General features: G+C 40.7%; 1 protein-coding gene and 1 long non-coding RNA gene across 5 annotated transcripts in view; one reads left to right on the top strand and one right to left on the bottom strand.

The window, feature by feature from the left end:
* The window catches only part of fhod3a (formin homology 2 domain containing 3a), a 140181-nt gene extending 116656 nt beyond the window's left edge, over positions 1–23525 (top strand). For 2 of the 4 annotated variants that reach the window (XM_034161555.1, XM_034161557.1), the window contains 18 exons: positions 1239–1661; positions 3723–3782; positions 5920–6054; positions 6310–6360; positions 10081–10298; positions 11561–11887; positions 14251–14927; positions 15066–15206; positions 15722–15880; positions 15957–16139; positions 17913–18032; positions 18893–19054; positions 19183–19373; positions 20998–21202; positions 21342–21365; positions 21572–21776; positions 21909–22073; positions 23335–23525. In XM_034161555.1, the coding sequence (XP_034017446.1) occupies positions 1239–1661; positions 3723–3782; positions 5920–6054; positions 6310–6360; positions 10081–10298; positions 11561–11887; positions 14251–14927; positions 15066–15206; positions 15722–15880; positions 15957–16139; positions 17913–18032; positions 18893–19054; positions 19183–19373; positions 20998–21202; positions 21342–21365; positions 21572–21776; positions 21909–22073; positions 23335–23417 (3529 nt within the window). In that variant the 3' untranslated portion in view covers positions 23418–23525. The remainder of the gene's footprint in view (positions 1–1238; positions 1662–3722; positions 3783–5919; positions 6055–6309; positions 6361–10080; positions 10299–11560; positions 11888–14250; positions 14928–15065; positions 15207–15721; positions 15881–15956; positions 16140–17912; positions 18033–18892; positions 19055–19182; positions 19374–20997; positions 21203–21341; positions 21366–21571; positions 21777–21908; positions 22074–23334) is intronic. The other 2 variants (XM_034161556.1, XM_034161558.1) reach the window with 2 other exon arrangements.
* A 122-nt stretch (positions 23526–23647) lies between these two features.
* Positions 23648–25017, bottom strand: LOC117502505. Its single transcript, XR_004558316.1, has 2 exons — positions 24305–25017; positions 23648–23865 (listed from the first exon to the last, which is right to left on the bottom strand). It is a non-coding gene; the product is annotated as an uncharacterized LOC117502505 (long non-coding RNA).
* Between the last annotated feature and the right edge of the window lie 602 nt (positions 25018–25619).

The following is a 25619-nucleotide window of genomic DNA, read 5'->3' as shown; positions in this document are numbered from 1 at the left end:
TCCGGATCAAACTTTGTCAGTCAGTAAAGGATACCATCCTACATAATGCTGTCAAATATGAAAGAAATGTGATCTTTTTTGACAGAGTTATGAATTTCTGAATATTTGTTCAATGTTAAAAATAGGGATTTTTCCACTTTTCCAAGATTTTTCCTGACTTTGCACTTTGATCTATGACCTTGAAAATGAAATCAGTTCTTGCCTATCAGGATATGAATCGTCAGTAAAAATTTCACAACAATATATGAAAAATTGTGGGCCTCAGGCTGTTCGCAAACAAACAGGCGAAAACATAAGTAAAAATGACAGCTCAAAAATGGATTTATCTACCTTTTACAGTTACATAAGGCTGAGATTTCATATTAAACATCCCCAAAATTCCATAACTTGCTAACTGTGTCATGCTGTCAGCAAAATTTAGGGCGTGAACAGCTTGACGTGCAATCAGATCCATAAGTATTTGGACAGTGGCAAAGTTTGGATACTTTTGCCTCTGTACTTCAGCACGATTTGTAGTGTCGACTTTCAGCTGTAATTCAAGAGGTTAAACAAAAATGTGGACCATTTACAAACTTGTAGCTCATGGAGTGGGGAATGCTGATGGACGCAAAACAAACATACAAAATCCTTATCTTGAGTTTGTCCATTTACTTATGAGCTCTAAAATGTTAGGACTGTACACAAATAGCTGTAATTACAAAATAGTAAATGTGATATTTGAGCTAAAGTCTTTTAATTAAAGCAGAAGGTTGACATAACAAACATCTTCATCGTTTCATTTCAACTCCATCGCGATGGTGTACGGAGGCAAAATTACAAAAGGTGCATCACTGTCCAAATACTTCCGTCCCTGACTGGACTATCAGGATGGCCTACATTTTCTGAATAATAAATGGTATTTTATGGCCCATTAAGGTCAATAATTTGATCAAATTATGCTAATAAACTTGATTGCCTTAAATTTTTAAGTTTTCTCAATTTTTTTTAATTATTATTTTTACAGCCGGGAATTTGTTGTTTGTTGTCAGCCGTCTCTTTCTGGGTGATTTCAAATCTACATGTGGTGAATTTGATCTCCTTGGTGGCTCTGGTGGCAAATGTTTTTGGCAATTGTTATTCGTGTTGCGCAAAAACGTGGTACTCTTTAAATTTTTTTCGGGACAAACATGTTCCTACATCCTACATCTCATTCCTCAATTATTCTTTCATCATGTATTCATGCGTTCCTCTGTTCATAGCCCAGCAGGCTGTCCTCCATCCGCAGCTCCCAGAAGAACCATCTCGGCCATCGCCATTATTTCAAGAATGGAGGAGTGCGTCAAAGAGGAGGTGCACAGTTATCGTCCGGAATCACCTCCTTCACCTGTGCCGCACTCCCCTCCTGCTCCCACCTCGCCCCCTCCGGTCTTCTCCCCCGTCAGCCCGCCTGCCCAGCCGTCCCTGCTGGCCACTCTGCTGGCCAGGAAGAGGTCGGTTGTCACTGTTCCGGCTACCACAGAGGTCAGCCCGCCCTTGCGGGGCAGCTCTCATCCCTCCCCTGACTACGTGCCTTACCTACCACACTCACCGTTCCACCTCTTCTCCTACGACTTCGATGAGGAGCCATCATCTACGGTTCAGGTCAAACCCAGTGATGACCCACTTCAAGCAACTTCTTCCAGGTCAGCTGGACTCAGTATCCCATGAATCGTGGACCTTTCCAATGGGGGAGGAATGCTTTCCATCTCTCCAGCACTGCACTTTTTCATTTTTCACTTTCCACTTTTGTTTTTTCTTGGGGCACCAGCTTTTGAACCTTTAGCACCACTTGGCTATTTGTCACCTCCACTTTTTACCCCATTGACTGCTGCCCTCCTGATCTATCACGACTCGTCTTGTTGCTCCTTCACGTGTTTCCTTTCTTCTTTTACTGCATCAGTAATCTTCCTGGTGTTTGAATGCTTTGACTTATTTTCTCCATCTCCATGATGCTATTCTGTTCCTTGATAAGTACTGTCTTACATAGGGGGTTTTCTTTACTACAGTCTGTTTACTTTGTCTGTTCTCTGCCCACTTTTTAAGATGTTTGGTGTTGTTTTGTACGTATGTACGGGGTTGTTGTGATGGATCGCAGAAGCAACACAACAAGAATGTTGTGCTGGATAAGCGTGTAATTTAGTATGACCAACACAATACTGTTGTTTATCATGAACTTGCAGAGGTGAAGAATAAATACAGAGTGACCCAAAAAACACAGAACCCATAAAAATTGTAATAAATCCTACAAAGTTTAGTCTGTTTATGATCAATCCCCAAAGTTTCAGTTATCTCGGTCGCTTTGCATAAAAGTCATGTTCTTTCAAAATTATGCTCCAAATGGTCTGATTCGTTGGCGAAATAGGCCTCCAGGCAAAATGTCTGACATGTTGGGGAAGATGATTGGAACAATAGTCTTTCATGAAATTTGATTGACCTTTGTGTAGGACTTATTACAATTTTTGTTTGTTCAGTTGTTTTTTTTGGAGGGGGGGGGGTCACCCTGTAATTATAATAAGTGGGCATTCAATATCTCACTGGCTAATTTTTCAGAAGCTCTGCATAAACCAAGTTCTTACCTTTTCCATCACTGCAGAGTCCATGAAGATTTCTTTCCACTCGTAAGCAGTCAACGAATAATTGGCCATGGGACTGAACTCCTTCAAGTTCAGCCCCATGACCTTGACGCTGTTAATTTAGAACCTAAATTGACTGCATTGAAGTGCTGATGTGCTTAAAATGTCTTCTACGGCCCGTAGTTCCCAACTTATTAGCATTCCAAGCAACAAACACTTGCCTTCATGTATGTAGATGAGAGTACAAGACTCGGTGATCGGAAGAAATAAATACGCTATATTTTTCCTTGACAGTCGGTATTAAGCATTAGAATTTCAGAAAAGTCATTCATTTGCTTTTTAAGTGAAGTTTTTAACGAGTTTTTTTTAAATGTATAAAATTTTAACCTGTAAATTATTCATGGTTAATATGTTAAAAGTTTTATTTGAACCCTTTGAATTCATTAATCTATTTTTATTTTCTATACCCACTTACGCCAGTCAAGGGTCACAGCGGGTGGATGAGCTTATCCCAGCTGTCGTTGGGTGATATTCGGGGTCATATACACTCTGCACAGGACACCAGTCTGTCGCAGACCCTTTGATTTAAAGCTGAAGATCTACGCTACAAGCACATCCTGATGATTTGATTTCAACTCTGTTGTGGTCCTGTACTGAAGCAGATTTACTCAAATTGTTTCACTGCCTAATTACTTATGCTGGGAATAGTTTCATTCTAAATTTTAGACTGTAAAACTTGACCAAAAATCTTCTCAGCAGGCGCTTTACAGTTTAGTGTGTTCTGGCACTACATGAAAAGTTTGCGCGTTTGCAACTTTGTTCACGAATGATTGAGAACATTGTTAGGCTACATTCGTACCTTTTCGACAGGAATGCGTTACGAGCAAACATCATTGTGACTCTGCTTTAACGGCGCATACCTTTGCGATATCGTAATAGGTTTCCTCTGTTACTCTGTGTGTAAATTGTGAAAGGTGTTGCTGTGTTGTTGGTAACTGTGGGGACACTCGCGTGTTGCACCGCCTGCTTTCTTCCCCTCTGTTTCCCAACACTTCCACACTCAGGTGTCATTTAACCAGTTGATTTCAGATGTCACTCACTGTCACCCGTTTCCTCCCTCCTCTCACTCAGGAACGGACGACTTTGTTCTTACTCTTCTGTCGGCAGTCCCACCATGTCCACAAACTCCAAGTGAGAGGACGCTTCACCTCGTACATACCCATGCAAGACAACGTCCTCTACAAACACATGGCTTTACTGTATAAATATGTCCATGTGCAGACATGTATTCATACGTGCTTAGGGTCAATATTCACATATGCAACTCTTGCTGACTGTGTGCTGAGGCATAGTGATGGACATTTCTCCTCATAGTTTCTCATTGAACATCTTAACATTTTAAATGAAAATGCTTTCAATGCTATTAAAAGTGTAACTTTAACTGAGGATTATTTAAACTCAAGAAAATTATTATTTATAAGTACTCAGTTAACACTGAGGATTTTGCTGTGTACAACTGGTTAAAATGATCATGGGACATTTGCGAAGTTTTTCAGTTTAAATTTTTGTTATGATCTTTGACCCCCAACTTGTCATTTGGGCTCAATATTACACAAAGTACCCAAAGTACCATCTTTGTAATGTTTTAATTGACTGGATTTTCACACAGCAGAATAAATAGTAGGGATGTCCCGATCCAATCACGTGATCGGAAATCAGGCCCGATCACATGGTTTCAGACTTGATCGAAATCCGGCGTTGCATCCCGATCAGGAATCCGATATAGAGTTTATCTTCATTATTTTGATCAGCGCTATTTCAAGCTCATTATTGCAGATTAATGGGCCTTTCACGTGTAGGAAGTGTCAGAGACGTCAAAATTCAGTCTAAAAAGCATTATTTTCAATGAGATGCGTTGCTTTTTAGAGGCGTCAGAAGCGTTGCGTCAAAAGCTGAGCTAAAGCAACGCTTCTGACGGGAGCGCGCATTGCCGCTTGTCGGCAGGCTGACGCAGTCAAAGTTCAACCCAATCTTTTTTTTTCTTTATTTATTGAACAAAAGAAAAAACATAAGTTTAATCCAATCCAACTTTCGATGCTCTGAGCTGTGATGTAGCTTCGCGCTGTCCAGTAGGAACGAAGCATCGGGCCAAAACACAGAAGATTAGTGGCAGAAACTACTGAACTGTTACTGTAACCACTGTACAAAACAGAAACATGTCACAGGACTACTCATTTATAGAGCAGTTTTCTGAAGAAAAATCCTTGGAAATGTTTTTTTTGTTGTTGTTTGTTACCTCAAAATTTCTGATTACTGTTTAAAAATTTTTAGATTAATTTAAATATTATAATTAATTAAAATAGCTAAATCAATAAATGGTTCTTTATAAACCTTTCATCTGTAAATTAAAACCAGATCAATCAATCAGATTAAATAATTTCTTGTTTAACATAAGGAACCTTGGACATTTATTTTTAGACAAATAAAATAACATGGACATTTGTACATTTTTTAAGTCTGGTAGATTATTACTTGATTGTTCAAGATACCTCAAGGAGAAGTGCACTGTTTAAGTAATAAATAATAAAATAAGGTGATTAAAATGAAAATATTATATATTTAGCATTTGTTCATTGTTCATTCAGTTTTTTAAAGTATCGGATCGGGACTCGGTATCGGTAGATACTCAAAATCAGATGACTCGGAATTGGATCAGGGCCAAAAAAACCTGATCGGGACATCCCTAATAAATAGTCTTTATATGTTTCAAAATGCAGCTGCAAACCTTAATAAAAACCAGGGCATTTGACCATTTGACACCAATATTAGCCTCATTTTTACAGACTCTTAGGACATCTGTGAGCAGATTTTAAGGGTTTGCTGCGAACATACAAAACTGTAGCAGGTCCTCTTGTCTGACACGTGTGGAGCCTTATGTACCTGCTTGTGCTCTGCATTTCAAAAATGCAAATTTACTCCACGTGCAAAAAATTAAAAGACGCCAGCAGGCTACAGGGCACACATTCTTCTTTGGTTAAATCTTTTTCTTTTTTTCATGGCCGCTTCTGTATAGGCATACAGTCCTCTGGAAATTATTTAGGTTTCTATAGCTTGATATTTTTTTCTTTCTTTTTTTTTTGATATGTTGTTTTAATGTTTTTTATTATTGTCTTTAATGACTTTTTGTTTGTTTTTGTAAGGCTCTTTTAATAATTCTCAATGTATTTTGAATTGATTTACTTTATTATTGTTGTTATTTTTACTCTTGTCACATTAGAGCTGTAAGAGTCACTTAATCTGTTATTTTCGCTCTCTGTGTCTTCTTCAGACCAGCTCTGGGAGGTCTTTTGTCCTCCTCCTACCGACAACACCAGGAGTCTCTTGCAGCTGAGCGAGAGCGCCGCCGTGTGGAGAGGGAGGAGAGGTTACAGCGGATAGAACAAGAGGAGAGGAACAAACACAAGTGAGGGGAACAATGAGGTTTTTTTCCTCAATAAAAGAGGCTGGGACGAGTTCTGAAATAAAATCAACATATAAAGTTAAGAAGGCAAAATATAAATATAAGTTCAAGCATGATTTCTAACATGCAAAAATAAATGAGTGCATATAATGACAAATTAGTGTAGAATTAATGCAAATGATTGAATGGAAATATGAACATGTTATATTTGCTGTGGCTTTTACTTTTTAAAAAATTCACTTTGTGTGTTTTTCACAGCCGGGACTTTGTGGATAAGCTGGAGGAGGCTCGGCTTGCACGGGAGGAGAGGTGCGTTTGTGTGCACAATCAAACAATTTTACTCTAAAACCGAGCTGAAGGAACAGTTTGAAAAACTCTCTAAAAATTTGTTTTCAGGTTAAACAGGTGCACTTTTCTGTCAGGTGCAAGAGATACAGAACGGATGTTCTCTTGCTGTGGTTATCTGATTTTCACAATCAGTGCACAAACGTGAGCTTTTCATGCACATAGAGTCACAAAAATACACTCCTGCAAGAAGAATGTCCAGCTCACTCCTAAATACACGTTTGTACACACGAGAATCACAATTTTACCGCAAAGCATGTGTGAGGTTCATAAATATATAATGATTGACAACTATGTTAAAGCCAGGGAGACACTCGGCGGGTTTCTGCTGCACTCTAAATGAAGCAGGCAATTGAAAATATGGTTAATGGAAACACGTGTGTTTTGGAAGTTCTTATTCTTACACGAGCTGGTTTTTACAGCCGATTTGAAAAAGCCAAAAGCCTTATTAAAAAGAAAAACTTAGCAGAAAGAAGACAGACAATCCAAGAGGAGGTGGAGATGACCTGAGGAGAACGTGCGTGATTGAAGGTGAGGAGTGGAGAAGGAGCGCTGAGGGAGCACATGGGTGGATGCATTTATGTTGTATTTGGCTGAAAAAGTCCATCTGAGCACATCTTGAAAGGGTTTAGGTAGTTTTGCCTGTTTGTTCTGTTTCCCTGTTTGCTTTCCTCCCTAAACTGTCTCTCTGGTGTTTTATTTTTTAACTCCCTCTACCTCCCACCTCCTTTTTTTATTGGCATGCCAGCACAATATCAGGTCCATCAAAAGTGAATATGTGAGCTATATATGTATTTTATTCTATACAACAGCAGCAACAACAACAATAATAATAACAATTTCTTTGTAAGTGTACCAGTCTGTAGAATAACACACAAACACAATTGCAAAGGGTCATGTAATATTAAAATGATTGTAAAACACAGTTACTCATATTTTAGGATCGTGTAATATTAAAACTAGAAGCACTCAGAGAGTGCAAACCTCCGCCAAGGCCATGGGGTCACTGACGCCATAACATCTACACGCCATGGAATCATTGAACCTAAAAAAGTCTAACAATGATGTTTGCTCAGTAGTAAAAAAAAGTTTCATCTGCTGTGACTGGATAGCATGTATCCTTAGCGCTTGGCATCACAGTTTATTGCACCTTGCACCTTTCCCAGAAGCTACTGTCATCTGAGCACAGATATTGATATTGCATGTGCTTATAGACAAAAACAAATAAGAGACAAAATTCAATTTATTATTCAACTAAACTGCAAATATATGAATTTTTTTTAACATTTATGAAACACTTCTCTAAATAAATAACAGTAAATTCTGAAATAGAACTATTTTTTTAAGTGTTGCATGTGCTAAATAATGAAGTGCACCTTCTATATATTCAGTGAAGTGCACCTTCTATATATTCAGTGAAGTGCACAGAAGCAGAATATATATGCAACAGTAAGGTGCTGATGTGAGCCTCTGGGTTTTCTGGATCCTAGGCGTGATTCATCGACACCTGGGAGTGGGTTTTGCACCTTGTGTACTTTGTTCAGTGATGTGCACTGAACCAGAACTTAACCACTGCTGAGTATACTGCTGACTCATCACTTTGCTTTTGCTAAGTGAAGTAATTTGGATAGTGATATTCATTGCCACTAAAATATAATAATGCCAAATGATTCATCTAATAAATTCATTGTGCTCCCCAGCCCTGTATAGTTTGTCATGAGGGATTTCCTCTTTGCAGTGTGTTGTATTGTTTACTAACAAGGCCATAGGGTCACTGACCCTAAAGAGATTCCCTCCTTGGCACAGTGATCTATTCAACAGTTCAGTGTTACAACCAAAACTATGATACATACACTTTTCTTTCCTTTATATTTGACATCCTTGACCATGAAACACCACTAGAACTTGGAATCACTTTTATGTCTTTATTAGTTCAAAAGTTATTGTATAAAAATGATTTTTCGGTAATGGCGGTTTTCTTCTGGATCTAGCTCCATAACATTTGAAGCTACATCAAATCTGATGACACCTTACTGAATCAGTACAGATTCAGCTACAATTTGGTGTTAGTTGTGCATCTCTAGCTTCATTTGTCACCTCACACTGACACATTTTCTATTTTCCCTATATTTTTGCATATTGTGGATCACCAGATCTGGAATCCGGATTTGATCATCACCAAACTTTGTTGTTTGATAGAACATTTGACTATCTTACACCCTAATTTTTTTCAAGCCTTTCTGCCTTGTTTTTGTGGAGTTAGAAACTAGAATGTCAAAATTCCCCCTATCCCGCAATGATGAAGAATCCTTTAAAAAATTCCTGGATCCGGATCGTGATCCAGATCACCACTAAAATTTAATCACTTGTTCCTCTTGTCATTTCCAACCACTCCACAAAATTTCATCAAAATCCGTTCAAAACTTTTTGAGTTATCCTGCTGACCGACAGACAAACAAACTTGACCGAAAACATAACCTCCTTGGCGGAGGTAATGATTGTACAACACAGTTACTCATATTTTATAGTCACGTTTTTGTTAAAATAGTTTTTGAAGTCCTGTGACTTGTATTCTGGTGCGACTTACAGTGGTGTGAAAAAGTGTTTGCCCCCTTGAGCTTTTACATGTTCGAAATTTTTAGAACATCAAAAAAAGCAGGCTTTGTATATTAAAATTTCTAAAATTATGCCCTTTAAACTGACAATGAAAAGTGATCTCTACATCATGAATTAAAAGAAATAAAAATCTTAAAACCAAAATGATGGTGTGAATAAGCAAGTGCACCCTTTAGTATAACACATACACACTGTCACGTTTACATCCAGTTTTCTTCAGACAAGTCAGGGGATGGATACATGAACATTCCCAAGACATTGATTATGTCTTGGACTTTATTGACATGAATTATGAAGAAATACAAACAGTGTGGTACTCTATGGTAAATCTGTGTGGAGGCGACAGTTCTCAAAAACTGAGTGACTTTGTTTCACACCCCTGTATATACAAAAAACATGTAAATAGAGCCAAATTTTCATATCTGTTATCATTAAAGTTGAAATTCACCACACTTTTCATTTATTGATGAATATGTATCAGGGTTTCATATTAAAACTAAACTGTTTGTGATGACGCGCCCTGTTCTTCGGGGCAGATACATTACTGAATCCAATCAAATGTGATTTACAATTATGTTAAATCTGCTGTTGTCTTGTCAATCGTAGAAAGTCAGAGGTGTTTGTTTGGAGTTTTGTTGTGACATGGTGTCTGAAGTGTGTCATTTTGTTGACATGGAGGAGGCTGGAAGAACAAATGTGACGACCACGTAGATGTTAGGTCAAAATATCCAGTTAAATTCGGGCTGACATTAACTCATGTACGTTTTTTTTTGTCTGCCCCCTTTTTTGTTTGGAGTTGGCACAGTAGATCTGCCGTTGATTTGGCACGTTTTACACCGGATGCCCTTCCTGCCAAAACTCCAGATGCACAAGTAAATTAGGGCACAGGTGGCCTTGAACCTGTAACATTCTGTCTAATAACCCTGTGTTTTACTGTTACATCGGTCCCTCGTACCTGCGTTTTTTGCTTTTTAAGCTGCTCTCTCTGTCACCTCCTCCCCTTCACTTCCCCCACTCTGTGTTGTGTTCTTTTCCTCCCCCCACCCTTCCTTTGTCTCTCATTCCCAGGTATAAGAACGTGGAGCGACAGGCAGCGGAGGAGTACGAGAGGGAGCACACTCGACTGCCGAGAAATCGCCCCGACCTCAACCCCAGCTTCGACCCTGTGGAGGCCTGGCCTTCATCATCGCGCAGCAGCACCCCGTCCTCCTTTGCATCCCAGGAGGAAGCAGACGCTGACCTTGAAACTGAGACTCCCGTCAACCCTTACTTACCTTCTGAGACAGGTAGATGATGACAGTAGAATATCTGCTAAGCACATAAAAAATTCTATATGTTCTGACTTTGTGTGTGTTCAGGATGCTACTGCTAACATGGTCAGTATTGATGTCACTTCTCCTGCTTTAAACAGCAATGTTTAGTCTGCTAATTGGTTCATCAAAAGAAATCCAAGGGCCCTATTTTGACAGCAGTTGCAAAAAGGATATTGAGGGTATATCCAAATGCATACAGCTGTGCATCCTGGGCACAAAACATCTAGCTTTACCATCGTCATTAGACATGGGCGTATCGCCAACTTGCCGACCTGTGCGCATTTTTCGTAGTCAGCACGCATTTTGAAATCAAAATAGAAAAATATTCTTAAGTAATTTATTGACGAGTTGTGCTGCATGCAATTCGACACCTCTTCTTCATCTTCTACCTTGTCCTCCAACACATAAAAGCCACAAAAATCCTTCCAAAGTGTGAGCTAACATGTTTATCCAGATGTGTTTGGAGATAAGTTTCATTTCATGGTAACAACATAAGTGTTATTCTGGTAGCTGCAGAGGCTAATGTAATGTAGCCATAACTTGAATTACTTTCCTGCCTTCTGTTGAACAACTATAATTGTGTGCATGCGTAGGAGCTCATATCCTTCAGCGCACCTGTTTGACTTCAGGGCACTGATAATTAACACCAGACGGGTAACGATTCGATCCCCCCCGAGACCCTCATTTGCAGCATGCAGGCGTAAAAGTCCAGAAGAACAGGGGTGAGGGACAGAAGTAGTGGAGCAGAGCATGTGGAAAACGGTAAAGTAGAGGACATGACCAATGCTGAAACAAACACCACACACACACGCACGTGCACAGAGGATATGCAGGTCAAAGGGTCACCGGTTTTTGAAAGAGCTTTTTGAGAGTGTCGTGCCAAGAAATAAGCCAAGTTTCAGCGCTGCATGAGTGCATATCCCCGAGTGGCGGTACTGCAGCTCAAACAGCGAGTATAAGAATCCTCTGAGCGCCGTGTTTTTCTAACATCAGTGCGCGGACTGTAGCATGAGCTTCACCGCGCACGTGATGGTGTTGTGATGTAAACAGGAGTGTAAATTCTCATTTCCTGATCACATCCTGGCTTTGCAACAACCCACCTTTGTGACTGTTTTTATTAGTGTGTGTGTGTGTGTGTTATATGGTGTTGCCCCGGTGACGGTGTGGGTCATACAGGAGTGTTTTTCAGGTCAGAATCTAGCAAAAGTGAATTTCTGTCTGCATTCGTTTTTCAGCAGAGGCTGATGATTCCAGCTTAGAAATACTCCAAAAAGCGGGAGAAGCTGCTGCTACCGAAGCAGAGGAAGAGAAGAAAGAGGAGGAAGAAGCGGAAGAAGCAGCACAGCAGGAAGCAGCAGCAGAAAAGGAGGAGGAGGAAACGGAGGAGTGTGAAGAAGAGGAAGCAGAGCAGGAGAGAGAGGAGGCACAGGAGGACAGTGGAATCCTGAGTGACAAGGAGAGACAAAATGAAGAAGTGAATGAAAAGGACAACTGCTCCGCCTCCAGCATCTCCTCCGCCAGCAGCACTCTGGAGAGAGAGGAGAAGGGCAGCAATGACAACGGTGGGTAGTCCACCTGTTAGCTCCACCCGCTTACACGCCCGAGGGTGACGGAGAACTTCAATAAGAAAGATGGGCTTCATGTCCCAGTCTTTGTCCCCGTGTCCTCACACGGATACACTTAGTCTTATAGTTGATGTTTCACCACTATGGAGGCGACAGACCTCATTTTGAGGGAACGTGCTGGACACACCTCAGCCTTCAGTTGGCCAGTTCGTGCTCCAATAAGATAACTGGGTTGGACTAATTGGGCAAATAACACTGGTCAACAATTTTTTTTTCTTGCATGGACTTTGAGAACTGATTTAGGGCACGTTTGGGGCACTGAATCTGAATCTGAGATCTCAGATTTCCTCTATCACATCAAGTTTTTTTTAAATCTGCCTATTCCCTATTGATGGATTACGCAAAAGTTGCTCATTCACTCACGAGTTTGACGCCACTAATCGTGCACAAAAGCAGCTTCAAAAGCATAGTTTTTAAATCAGGTTCGCAAAATGTGAAGAAAGAGCCGTAAAATCATTTATGGCGCCGAAGAGGTGTGCGAGACTGCAGCTTTTGCTTCAATGCTTGACACGAGAAATATGTTTTCATATCTCAAAAATGTGATCGGCAAAGACACCAGATTCATCGCTCCCAAATTACCCAAAATCCATTGAAATCATGTTGACCAGTGTAATAGAACAACTAACTACGTAGAAGGTGAACTCAGAGAGCACGACACCAGCATCTTTGACACCATTTTGTGCAAAATAATTTATTCTTGTGATTCAGCTGTACTATACTCTATGGTTCTGTGTGGTCTTCACATTTTAGTGTCACATCACGAAACATCGATACCATAATTATCTAAGGCCCGAATCTGTGTCTGTTATATTTTAGTTTGACTGTCTTACTTAAAACTCAAAAACTACACAGCGTTAGATTATTTTTACCAGCCAGCATGTAAAATTACCTGAAGATGTGCAGAAAAAATTTTTGAAGCAAAATTTTAAGTGTATTATAAATCCTGTCGTTCAAGCCCCTTAGCTTCTCGTGTTATGTGACACCGGTTAGCATCACGTTACATGATGCAAGTGAGTTTTCATGCCAATGTTAGCCCATTAGCATCATGTTATGTGATGCCAGCAACTTTCCAAGACATGTGAGCAATTAAATCCATTGTGAACCATCGCTTTAAAAGTCCTCAGCCACCACAAGTTTGTATTTTTAAAGCACATTATAGATCCCATTACTCCCAACGGAGGCACGCTGCTCATGCTAACGTTAGGTGCAATGTTAGCACCTTGATGCGCACTGAACGCCAAGCTTGTGCCAAGCCAGTTATATAACATATTGACTGACAGTAACTTTGCTGCAATAAGTATGTTTTATTTATCAACTAAAATTTCATAAATGCTATGACTGAATAAACGTAAACTTAAAATTCTTAGCTGTTGTTATTTGTGAGATTTTATGGACTTCATTAATTTAATACATTTCCTGAATATATATTTTAAGTAATTTTATTTTTGGCAAATTTTGCGAGATTATAGTGGATTTATTCAAGGGGATTGTGCTACTTAGACTTAATTCCAGCATTAAAACCAAACCTGGACTCACAGAGACTCTATTTAGCACTCATAACAAAATGGTTAGAATTAGCATGAGGTTCAAAATGTAAAAGATGGTAATTGGAGTGCATACCTCCTCAAAGATTTCCCTGTATTTCTACAAAATAGCTCCAATTCATTTATCTAACCCTGTCCCTTGTGTGTTTCTCCATATTTCTCATTTATGTCCTAAATGAAACAGACCTTTATAACAGATAGCACCATGTAGCTGTAGCTGACCAATCTCCAAACCTCATAGCACAAACGGCTAATGCTAACCCCTCAAAAAGCAGTGTTTTCGAGTCCCTCTCCTTTATTGTACTAAAACCCAAATATGCAACATTTGTACAACTTCTGAAATAAGAGAGTGAGAAAGTGTCCACAGTAAGTATACCCGCAAGGGACAAACAAGACAAACAACAGTGGCCAATGGTGGAATTTTTAAGACGTGTCCTTTTTGCAGATGTGGAACAGACAACAGGGTGACACACTCCAAACTCACACTTTTATCCAGTTTCATTACAGGTCCAACCTTTTCATCAAATTTGTGGCAATTGCTAAAATGAGTTCTGGGTAATTTCGTTAGCAGTCCAACAGAGATTGGCAATGACATTACGTCACTGGCAGACATCTTTGTGAAGAGACAATACATCCATGTATGTAAAGTCCTTGTTCTATACAAATTCACTGTAAAGATCCTTTACAAATAGAAAATCCATGCAGTATGTAGTATTTGTGAAATTCTTCTCTTAATGTTCTTGGTTTCTCTTTTAGGTCTTAAGGAGACTGAAGTGAATGATGAGAGCAGCAAACTCCTCAACAGCAAGCTCTTCATGCTGGACATGCTGTACTCTCAGACCAAGGAGCCCAGTGATGAGGAAGAGAAGAATGCAGAAAAGGAGGAAGAGAACAGAGTGGGTGAGGACCAAGAAATCCACAAGGCGACCGAGGAGCCGTGCGATTCCCAGGAGAGCGACAACAGAACTGAGAAATCAGAGCACCGGGGAAGCATTCGCCCATTAGCTGAGCGGTTTGGAAACTTGATCAAGGACCTCGGCTCACCTCACCCCCAGCTCCTGGAAGGCCCGGTTGCTGAGCCTCCGGCTGTCTCGCCGAAAAAGGAATCGGAGACAATCTGGGACCAGCTGCTGGCCAGCCCCCGAGACCTTCGCATCAGAGATATGGACTTCACCGACCTGACAGAGGAGGATGACGATGACGTTCTGGATGTCATTTTGATGAAAGGATCTGGCGATCTTCCGCTTCCACCGCCTCCTCCACCATGCTTTCCTCCACCGCCACCAATGCTAGGTAGTTTTCTACCACCTCCTCCCTTGGTAGGAATTATGAGGCCCCCACCACCCCCTTCTTTCCGGGCTCCAGCACCTCCTCCCACTGATCCTCCTCTCTTCAGTAAAAAGAAAAAGACAATCAGACTCTTCTGGAATGAGGTGAGCTAAAACAAGCTTTTTACTAATAAGTCGTTTCTGTTGTTAAGGTTTTTGCCCGTTTGCCCATTGTTTGATGACTGAGAGTGACAGAAGTGACCTCATGATAATCCGGATTATTCACATTATGTTTGTGATTAGATCCGCCCAACAGAGTGCCAATTCAAAGACTACAAACGGAGTGGAGACTCATTTTGGTCAAAAGTGGAAACAGTAGCATTGGACACGACCAAACTGGAACATCTGTTTGAGTCAAAGTCAAAGGAGATAGCAGTTACCAAGGTAATCGCACTACATAAGCAGGGTTCAGAGAGCTATAGTGTCTTGGACTCAGATATATATTCCCAACAACACAACATTGGGAAAATCTAAAATTTTTAGTCTCACATATCTAGATTGAATATGTTCTACAGTCAAGTATCTTGAGCGATACTGCGGTGTAAATCTGCAGTTTCCTGAAGGTGGCACTACAATTTCCTGGTGGCAGTAACCAGGTCTTTGCACCTTCTCTGTTATGCTTTTATGTGGTGATATTTTACGACTTCCTTCCACTAATAACACGTCGGTGTTGATTGCCGGTGAGGTCATCCGTGCACATACTGGGACCGTGTTTGCAGATGTACTTCCAGATCTCCATAACACGTGCAGTACGGACACAACACTTAATTGGATTTTCTGCCTTGCAGCCCCCACAGCTGCACTAACTTCAGCCGTGATGTAACCCTTTGACACGTATAAATCAGACCACAACAAAAGAACTGGGAAGGCAACGCAGAGTCTGTGTGTTTGTGTTGTAGAAAGCAGCAACAGATGGAAAGCGACAGGAAATAATCGTTTTGGATTCTAAAAGGAGTAATGCCATCAACATCGGCCTGACGGTTCTCCCGCCACCTCGCACCATCAAGACAGCCATCCTGAACTTTGATGAATACGCGCTCAACAAGGAGGGCATAGAGGTGAACGTTGCATTCTTCCATTCTCTCTTCCCGCCTCCCTCTGAGTCTCTGACACTCTCTCTGTCCTCTCCTTCAGAAAATCCTGACGATGATCCCCACAGAAGAGGAGAAGCAAAAGATCCAGGAGGCACAGCTGGCAAACCCCGATGTCCCGCTGGGCTCGGCAGAGCAGTTCCTCCTCACGCTGTCGTCCATCAGCGAGCTCTCCGCCAGACTGCACCTCTGGGCCTTCAAGATGGACTACGAGGCAACTGAGAAGGTGCAGAAGCAAAATGAGGGAACATCGTGTGTTCCGAATTGAACTGAGTGCCGTATATTCCCAAGTCGCAGTTTTGTTTTTATACTAGTTTAGGAGGTCCTGCGACTTATATTCCAGAATGATTTATATACTAAAATATCATGCATATGTTATTATTAACAAATCCAGTAATCAACACACAAACAAAAGAAATTCCAATAATGTACACTATAGAAATGCACAAAAATCCCAATTTAAAGAGCTGATTAATAATAATAATAATCAAACGGGCTCACATTTTTATTAGATTACATTAGATCGAACTTTACTGATCCCTTGGGAAGACTCCCTCAGGGAAATTCAGGTTCCAGCAGCATTGCATGGCAGCACACAGGGTAAGAAGCACACAGAGTATCAAAAGTGAAAGTTAAAAAAAAAAACAGTTTGCAAACATAAATACCAGACACACTGATCAATACTGGTTTACTGGCTACTGCTGTTTCTCTCCTTCCCATCCTCTGTCTTCCTGTTACTCCTCCTCCCCGAGTGAGGAGTTGTACAGTCTGTGAGTCAACAGTCCATCTTTATCTGTAACAAATAATGTCCATTATGTTGTCTATTGCACTTTTTTTTCATATTGCTTATTTTTGGAATTTAAAAGTCCTTATGTTAAGTAACAGCACACACTGTGGTTGCATATGTCCTACACTGAGTTCTTACCCATTGATAAATTTTCCCACAGGGAAATGCTGTGACAAAAAATGAGTTCCACATACAGAAAACCCCCCCGACATACTCTAGTGCAACTTATGTATGTTTCCTCGTCCCTCTTCAAGAGGCATTTTTTTGACCAGCCCAGTCTTGCTTCTTTTTTCTTTTTTTCATGATGCTGTCATGACATGCATCACGTTTTCATGACGTGGTCAAGTTTCAGTCCCTTTTTTTTTTAACCTGAACCATAACCCTAATGGCCCCCTTTACCCAGTGTCAACCCAAATTTCGAGATACCGTCATGAAAATGTACACACTTCGTGACGGTATCACAAACTACTAAATCACTTTTCGTGACACCAACATCAACTTTGCGTGAGATGGGCTTGTTTTTGACAGGTGCAACTTTAACTCTGCTACGATTTATACTCCGTAAAATACTGCAAATGTGCAGGTTGTCTGCATTTGTTTTTGTCACCATCAACATCACTGGATGTAGCGGTCAATACAAACAACATCCGCGAAGTATTTTTTAAATCCTGACATCATAGGAAAACATGAACACTCATGGATGCACCTTATTTACTTCTGGCTCTCCAGTTTTTGTTACCTACGCAAAAAAGAATTCATCAAGGAGGCGAGGTTCAAAGTAAAAAATACAGAGAATGGAAAACACACCACCCTTCTACTGCCCTGTAATTTTTACGATTTTCCACAGGATGTCTTTAATTTCTCTATCAAAGGAACCATTCCTAACCGCACTTTCAGCCTTCCTGATTTGACTCTGCAGGATAGTTTGGTTGTAGAAGATTTAATGGGCATAAACACACACAGCAGACACACAAAAGAACCTGCTACGCCAAAATAAAAAGGTGTAATGGGATTAGAATCACATACGATTATGCACACTTTCACGAACAACAACAACAAAAAAGTCAATAACTTTAACCAAAAGCAGATGATGTGTGGTGGAACACAAGGTGCACCTGTTCAGAGCTTACGTCATTGCTGATGAATAATAAAACACATGTTGGATGTCATCATTTACTCGTCGAACACTGTCCACGTGTCCTGTCCTCTCAGGAAGTAGCAGAGCCGCTACAGGATCTGAAGGAGGGTATGGAGCAGCTGGAGAAAAACCAAACTCTTCGCTGCATTCTCTCCACGCTGCTGTCTGTTGGAAACTTCCTCAATGGCACCAGTGTGAGTTTTGATTCTTGACTAAAACCAGTTCAGATGCGCTGATTTAAAGAAATGCATTCGTTGTTGCAGATCTGTGCCATGAATTGTAAGTATAGACACTTTATTGGAGATCATCTTTACCCAGTTTGTAATTTGGAAATAAGAAAAATACATCATATATCAACAGCTATAATTTGGTATGGACAGATGTGAGATGTTTGAATCCTTACTACAGTGCAAAAACAGTTCATTTAATCCGTCTTCTCCCGTCCGTCAATTCATAATGTGCAAAATGTCACACACAACATAAATATGATTGCTGTAGACATGGTATATATATGATATATAGTAGATAAGATGGTCACCGGGTGTGAAAATAATAACTTTGTAGGGTTGGAAACGAGTATTGATACTTGCATTCCATTTCACCGGATTGAAGAGAGTGGAGCCATTTTTGTCAAGTGAATAGCAACGTTGGGAGAATCAGAAGAGCTGTGCAACCTGCAGTGTGAGGAAATGTCATCTAAGACATTATGGCCGTGTGACGCACTTTCCTGAGTGTGCTGCAGTGTAGAGGGTCTGGAAAAGGCCAAGGGAGCGCCCATGTTTCACCTGGCTGCGGGAAACAGATTGCTGCTCTCAACAGGTGGCAGTGGACTGGGGGTCTGGTTGCTATGGTGTCCAATGTGATTGATGCAGCGACACGTGGCACTGGTGCACGGTTCCTGAGCTGACTTTAATGATATTGTGAGATGTTACAGTGAAAAAAAATCTATGTGGGACCTTGCTAATTTTCATGGAAAACCTTTTTTAAAAATCGAAATAACTGGCAACACAGTACTGAAAAATGTATCCATAAATAATTGTGTGTCTGTGTGCAGGCGAAGGGCTTTGAGCTGACATACTTGACAAAGGTTCCAGAAGTGAAGGACACAGTCCATAAGCAGTCTCTGCTTCATCACACCTGCTCTATTGTGGTGGAAAACTTCCCTCAGACCACAGATCTGTACTCTGAGATCGGTGCCATCACTCGATCTGCCAAAGTAAGCACCATGCACACTCAGACACGTGCACTATCACATCCCTACATGTCGACAGTTTCACAACATGGATGTTTTGTTTTTTTTCTACAGCCATTTTCATATTTTTGCTTCAACAATTTTTCCTGCAGGTAGATTTTGACCAGCTGCAGGAGAACCTGTTTCAGATGGAGCGGCGCTGCAAAGCATCATGGGACCATCTCAAAGTGATAGCCAAACATGAGATGAAGCCCCAGCTGAAACAGAAAATGTCGGACTTCCTCAAAGATAGTGCTGAGAGGATTATCATCCTCAAGATTGTTCACCGCAGGATCATCAACAGGTACAGTAGCTCCATTCACAGCAGTGTCTGCATGTCACAGCTGCACACGCACACATACATATGAGGGTGATTCTTTAACTACGGGCACTATTGGCCTTGTAAATGTAATTTCCACCACACCATTGCCTTACAATATAAAGCGCCTTGGGGCAACTGTTTGTTGTGATTTGGCGCTATATACATGTGCTCTGATGTCACTGTCTCCATAGAAACTACCCAAACAATCTTTCATACAAACTGTTAAAGGACATTACAGTGTTGTGGTGGAAATTACGGCAATAGTGTGGGACAACTACATTTTGTTTAAAAAAAATCACAACCGTTGTATGACATTGAATACCCCAATTATGTTTTGATTATTTTACTGATATTTTATTCAGAGATATTTTAAAACATTAGAAAAAACGTTTTTTTACCATTCATTTTTATCATTGAAGATCAACAGTCTGGGTGTGGGACAAGCACAAAATGGCAATATTTGCATATAATGATGCTGAAAAACGGTGAAAAAATCATCATAGACTACTAGAACAAATTTCTTAACACACTTTCATTGTAAAGATAAGTATAAAAGTGTGACATTTCCCCTTTTTTTCTGTTTTTCATACAATATGATCAAAGGACATAATAAGTGCCCGTAGTCTAAGAATCACCCATGAACATTTGTGTAAACAATATGACTACCGATTGTTGTTTCTGAATGAACACAACATATCCAGACAGTATCATGAATAGAAAAATAATCTTGTTAATCATCATCTTATTTTGGGAAAATGTATCTCACTTTGTCTTAAGTTTTTACAGCTAATATCAAGCTGCATTTAACCTATAACAAGGAAAGGAAATGCATTTCAAATCTTCCAAGCAAAGGAACACGATTGTTTTCCTTATTTTAAGACAGAGGCTAATCTTAAAATAAGAATTCTGTGTAGTTTTAAGGCACATTTTGATTATTCAGTGCCTAGACATTTTGCTAATTTTGAGAATTCTAACCAAGTAAATTTTTCTTACCCCATTGGCAGATTTTTTTTGCCTTTAATTGCCTTTAATACAAGGCAATTTGGCGAGATTTTTGGAATATTTGTCTTATTTTGAGAGGGACCGGTTTTTGCAGTGAAAGGCAACAAACAACCAGGGTCAGAACAAAAGGCAATCAATAAGAAGACGTCACAAATGGCAAACAACTGGGAGGTGTCAAAGAATAATTTGGCAAAGCAGTGGGGAAGAGTGCAGGGCTAAAATAGTGATGCAGATGAGCGACAGGTGGTGTGATTGGGAATGTGCAGCAGCTGTGGGGGAGACCGGGTGACAAAGACACACCTACAACACACACACAAACTGACAAAGAAACCAACATTTCTCAAGAAGGTGTGAAATTTTGACTCACTGGGTGCAATGTTGAGAAATGTTGGTTTCTCAGAATGCAAAAGATGGAGAACCATGCCCTACAATTTCTGGGTCAGATTCAAAAATTTTCAGTCACCCCTCATAGAATTCCAGCAGCTAACTCTGAACCAGGTGGACTTCTGATATCTCTTCATGACATTTTGCCACTAAGCAAAGTGATTTGTTTCCATGCAGCGTCTCGGTCAGTCATGTAGGCGGTCCTCTTCCTCCTCTCCAGATTTCATTCCTTCCTGCTGTATCTTGGACATCCAGCGCACAGAATCAGAGACATCAGCGTCCACAGATTCAGTAAGATCCTCAGCGAGTTTGCACTGGAGTACCGAACGACCCGAGACCGCGTGTTGCAGCAGAAACAGAAACGTGCCGATCACCGCGAGCGCAACAAGACCCGAGGAAAGATGATCATGGACGTCGAAGCTCCTGTGAGCGTCACACAGACAAAGCCCTTTACACAAAGACACCCTCAAACATACCGTCCTACTTTTTTCTCCCCTCTTTGGCTTATTTCCCTTCATTTTCTATAATCTATTCTTTGAAACATACTCTTTCTTTCCTCTGTAGTCTGATGATGAAGAAGACAGTGAGGTATCACCACATCTGCTAGCATGTCTGTGTGTGTGTGCGCGTGTCTGCATGAACCCAATAACCTCGACCGAACTGTTAAAAGTCCCAGTGGATCATTTTGCTGTTTGGATCTTTTGCTTGATGTTTCTTTGAATTAAGACAAAAAAAAAAAAAAAAAAGCCTCAAATACAAGTTGCTGAAATCTTTTCCACTGTCTTTGCCATCAGGGTTGTCAATACAGTTCAGGTGGAAACAGCGGCGCCCCTAGTGGTAGTCAAGATATCGAGCAGCTGCAGGGGCTGGACCATGCCGAGGACGCTGCAGAGCATGAACACATGAAAGCGGTGCTGAGAACCAGCCTCAGCAGCTCTGACAAGGAGTGCGGTGTCCCAGGAGTTAGGGCACGGACAAGATCACGGCCGGGACGGGGAGGTGAGAATAAATCACACTTTCATTATATTATCATACTAGAATTTAATACTATGTGTTGCAGTTTAATTACTATGAACTACTTTCATTTACTACTTTTACTAGTACCATTTATTAACCTGCTTGCTCCTGCAGGTCACAGCATGCACGCACGAACACCTGCAGTGGACGACACTCCAATCTGTGGAGATGAAGCCGCAGATGAGATCATGGAACGGATAGTGAGATCGGCCACTCAGGGTCCGGGACCCAGAGCCCAGCCGCGAGAAAGGAGGAGGTCCAGGGCCAACCGCAAATCATGTAGGACTCCGTTGACAACAAAAAACTTACTCAGACCAGTACTAACCATCGGAACATTCAAAAAGTCTGAATTAGCATCATGATAGACCGTTCTACCACCAACAACCATTATACCCCCGTCACACTAGAGCACAACTTGCACGAAGGCTGTACGAATTGACATTTGAACAACATTTGTGCAAGTCGTGCTGCATTCGAATTCCTCAGACAGCATTTGTGTGGCACTTAGGGAAATATGCCAAATTGGCAGGCCAAGACGAATGTAGAGAACAGACACGCTGCTGTCGTGCTGCATTTGAACTGGGGAATATTCGTATGGCGGTCGTACTGTTATGTGACTTCCATCTTGAATGGCAATCAAACTGGCTTCCAAAATGGCAACCCACCAGCATTTGGAGTAGTCTGATCGTGTAGACATGTCCTGAATGTTCCCCAGATGAGACGAACCCCCCTCCCCCCGACATCCTGTTCATTGCACAAAGGACATATTGTAATGTACAAAGTCTGTGGCACGCAGTCATCATGTGTGCACTGGACGTGAACATTGTGCAATCACACCGAATACACCGTGTGTCACAGTGAGTCAGCGCATCTCCGTGACGCGTTGACATGCACTGCAGCAGTCTGGACAGGGTCTAACAGCCATGATGACATGATAATTCGGATGAATCCTCTGACACATGAGGTGGACTGACAATGGATGTGTGATTACATGCTCAGTCTGGACATCATGGACTCTTGCTCCTGTCACTCTAGCCGGGATAACAGCTGATCGCAGCACTAGGTCTGCCACGCCCCCTGTGAACAGCGATTTACAGAGAGAGAGGTTTTCATTTTTTGCTCTATGTAACACTTACTTTGACAATGTAAACGTATGTTTCCCATGTCAATAAAGGTCCACTGAAATAGAAAATTGAAACTGAAATTGAGAGAGAGAGAGAAAGAGAGAGAAAACATGTGACACACAGCGTAGTACAGCGATCGCCTGCCACAGTTATTCCCTTCCTCAATTCACAACTTGCATTCTGCCTCCTAACGTATTGAGTTCTGGTTGATTTTTTTCATTGTTGGATTTTAGCCTCATGCAAAAATGAAAAACAAGTCTATGATATTGTTTACTCATGAAATTGCGCACTAGCAGCTGAAATACATGCACCCCCACCCACCGCCATAAGTAAAGTCAGTATGTTAAATTCAGGTTGTTGGGACCTTTATGTTTACTACTCAGTCTTCTTCTCTCATATTTCCTTTTTTTTTGTAGTGAGGAGGACTCTGAAGAACGGTCTGACCCCAGAAGAAGCTCACGCTTTGGGATTGGTTGATTCTTCTGAAGCACAGATGTGATTGTCCACCTGTTTTTACTGCCATGGAGACACGCCTACAAACACTGATGCAGTGTCAAGCCTGATTCGTGTGTTTTTCTGCTATGCCACCAAAAAAAAAAAAAAAGAACTTCTTGAGAAAAGCGAAAGTTCTACATCTGAAAAAGAAGATAGAAACCCCGAGTAAGTGAGCTTTGCTCGGACAAGAAAACTCCTTCATCTCAGCAACGCTGCCTCTGCACTAAATTGGGATTGTGTTATTTGTTCATGTTTAAACATTGTATTCCAACAAAGGGATAATTTTTTTTTGTAAGTTGTAGCTGGATGTTGAAGATGTTGAAGCTGTGAATTTCAGTTTTGTTTTGCTGAAAAAAATTATCCTTTGTGAAAATGCAACTGTTTGCTTCTGCAGCTGCACATTTCACTACTGTGGCTGGGAAGTGAAAATCAAAATTACAAAATGCAAAACACTTTTACAAATGGCAGAACACTTTTACAAGTCCTGAAACAAATTTCTAAACAGCAGAACACTTTTACGAGTCCTGAAACAAATTTACAAACGGCGGAACACCTTTACGAGTCCTGAAACAAATTTACAAATGGCGGAACACTTTTACGAGACCCAAAACATTTACAAACGGCGGAACACTTTTACGAGTCCCGAAACAAATTTACAGATGGCAGTACACTTCTACGAGTCCCAAAATAAATTTACAAATGGTGGAACACTTTTACGAGTCCAGAAACAAATTTACAAATGGCAGAACACTTTTACAAATCTCGAAAGAAATTTAGAAACAGCAGAACACGTTTGAGTCCCGAAATTAATTTACAAACGGCAGAACGCTTTTACAAATCCCAAAACAAGTTTACAAATGGTGAGACACTTTTAAAAACAAATGGCGTGACACTTTTACAAATCCCAAAACAAATTTATAAATGGCAGAACACTTTTACGAGTCCTGAAACAAATTTACAAATGACAGATTCTGACAGAAGGGGAATGACCAAAATGCCAAACATGATGGAAGAGGGATGTACCAAATGTCGAACGTGACGGAAGGAGAATGTACTAAATGACAGACATTCCCCTTCCGTCACGTTTGGCATTTGGTACATTCCACTTCTGTCAGAATCGGTCATTTGTAAATTTGTTTTGGGACTTGTAAAAGTGTTCTGCCGTTTGTAAATTTCTTTTGGGACGTCCTGTAAAAGTGTTCTGCCTTTTGTAAAAGTGTCTTACACTTCCCAGCCACCGTACTTTACAGCACTGAGATGAGTGACAGGTGTAGTAGTTCATAAGGACGTGAAAGGTTTGTAGTCTTGACGTGTGCCTTTCATTTAAAAGAGACTTCAGTGAACTATCAGCCATCGCTCCCTCATGTTGTGTTCATCTCCTTGTCTCATTAGATTGTGGGTTATAACGAGGTGTTATAACCGTTGGATATGATTTACTTTTACATTTTGGCAAAAGGGTTTTAGTTATTTATTTGCTCAGCTCAGTCATTTTGTTATGAAAGGATTTGCACCTTACTCTTCTCAGTACCTCATACTGAAATTAAGAACTTATATTTAAGGAAAAATCAGTTTTATCTCAGAGGAACTGACTATAAAGTGTAAAAAGAACAATTTTCATATTCTGTTTTGAAGGACGTGGAGAATTCTGCATAAAACATGTAAATGCCCTAGTCAGCTGCGAAGTACTATCTAGTACAAAATGTGCATGTTTAACTCGATTTTTTTTTTGTTGAATTTTTGTAATTTCTGTAAAACTTGTATTATAGCTTGAGAGGAAAAACTGCTCCTTAGTTGAAATGTAATTTAAAGATGATGAACGATGTGGTCATAACCGATGTGTGTCTGTGTCGCTGCCTCCTGGCGGCGGACCTGACGGGGCCGTTTGTTTTGAACTTGCTGTACTTTGTATGAACTCAAACGGGTTGTGGAGCAGTCTGAAGACGATGCAGGCCAGCTCCCAGACAATGCCTCTCTGCTCACTGCACAACAACTGGGAGACATCACTGTACAAATATCATGGAGTGCGTGAGAACATGAAAAACATAGTTGCACACACTTGAAATGCTGTGTACACATTCTGCAATAAAAATCACAAAGTGAAAACAGGTGATGTGCATTAATTCTAGCAAAGAGCTTTTGTCTTGCAGGAATGCAAGATAGCTGTGAAGTGTTGACTTAAGATTTTTTTTTTTTCCTTTTACTGCTT

The sequence above is a fragment of the Thalassophryne amazonica genome, chromosome 20 (assembly GCF_902500255.1).
Source record: "Thalassophryne amazonica chromosome 20, fThaAma1.1, whole genome shotgun sequence".
Classification (NCBI taxonomy): Eukaryota; Metazoa; Chordata; class Actinopteri; order Batrachoidiformes; family Batrachoididae; genus Thalassophryne; species Thalassophryne amazonica.
The sequence above is the reverse complement of the archived record's forward strand: the minus strand, read 5'-3'. Positions and strand labels throughout refer to the sequence as shown.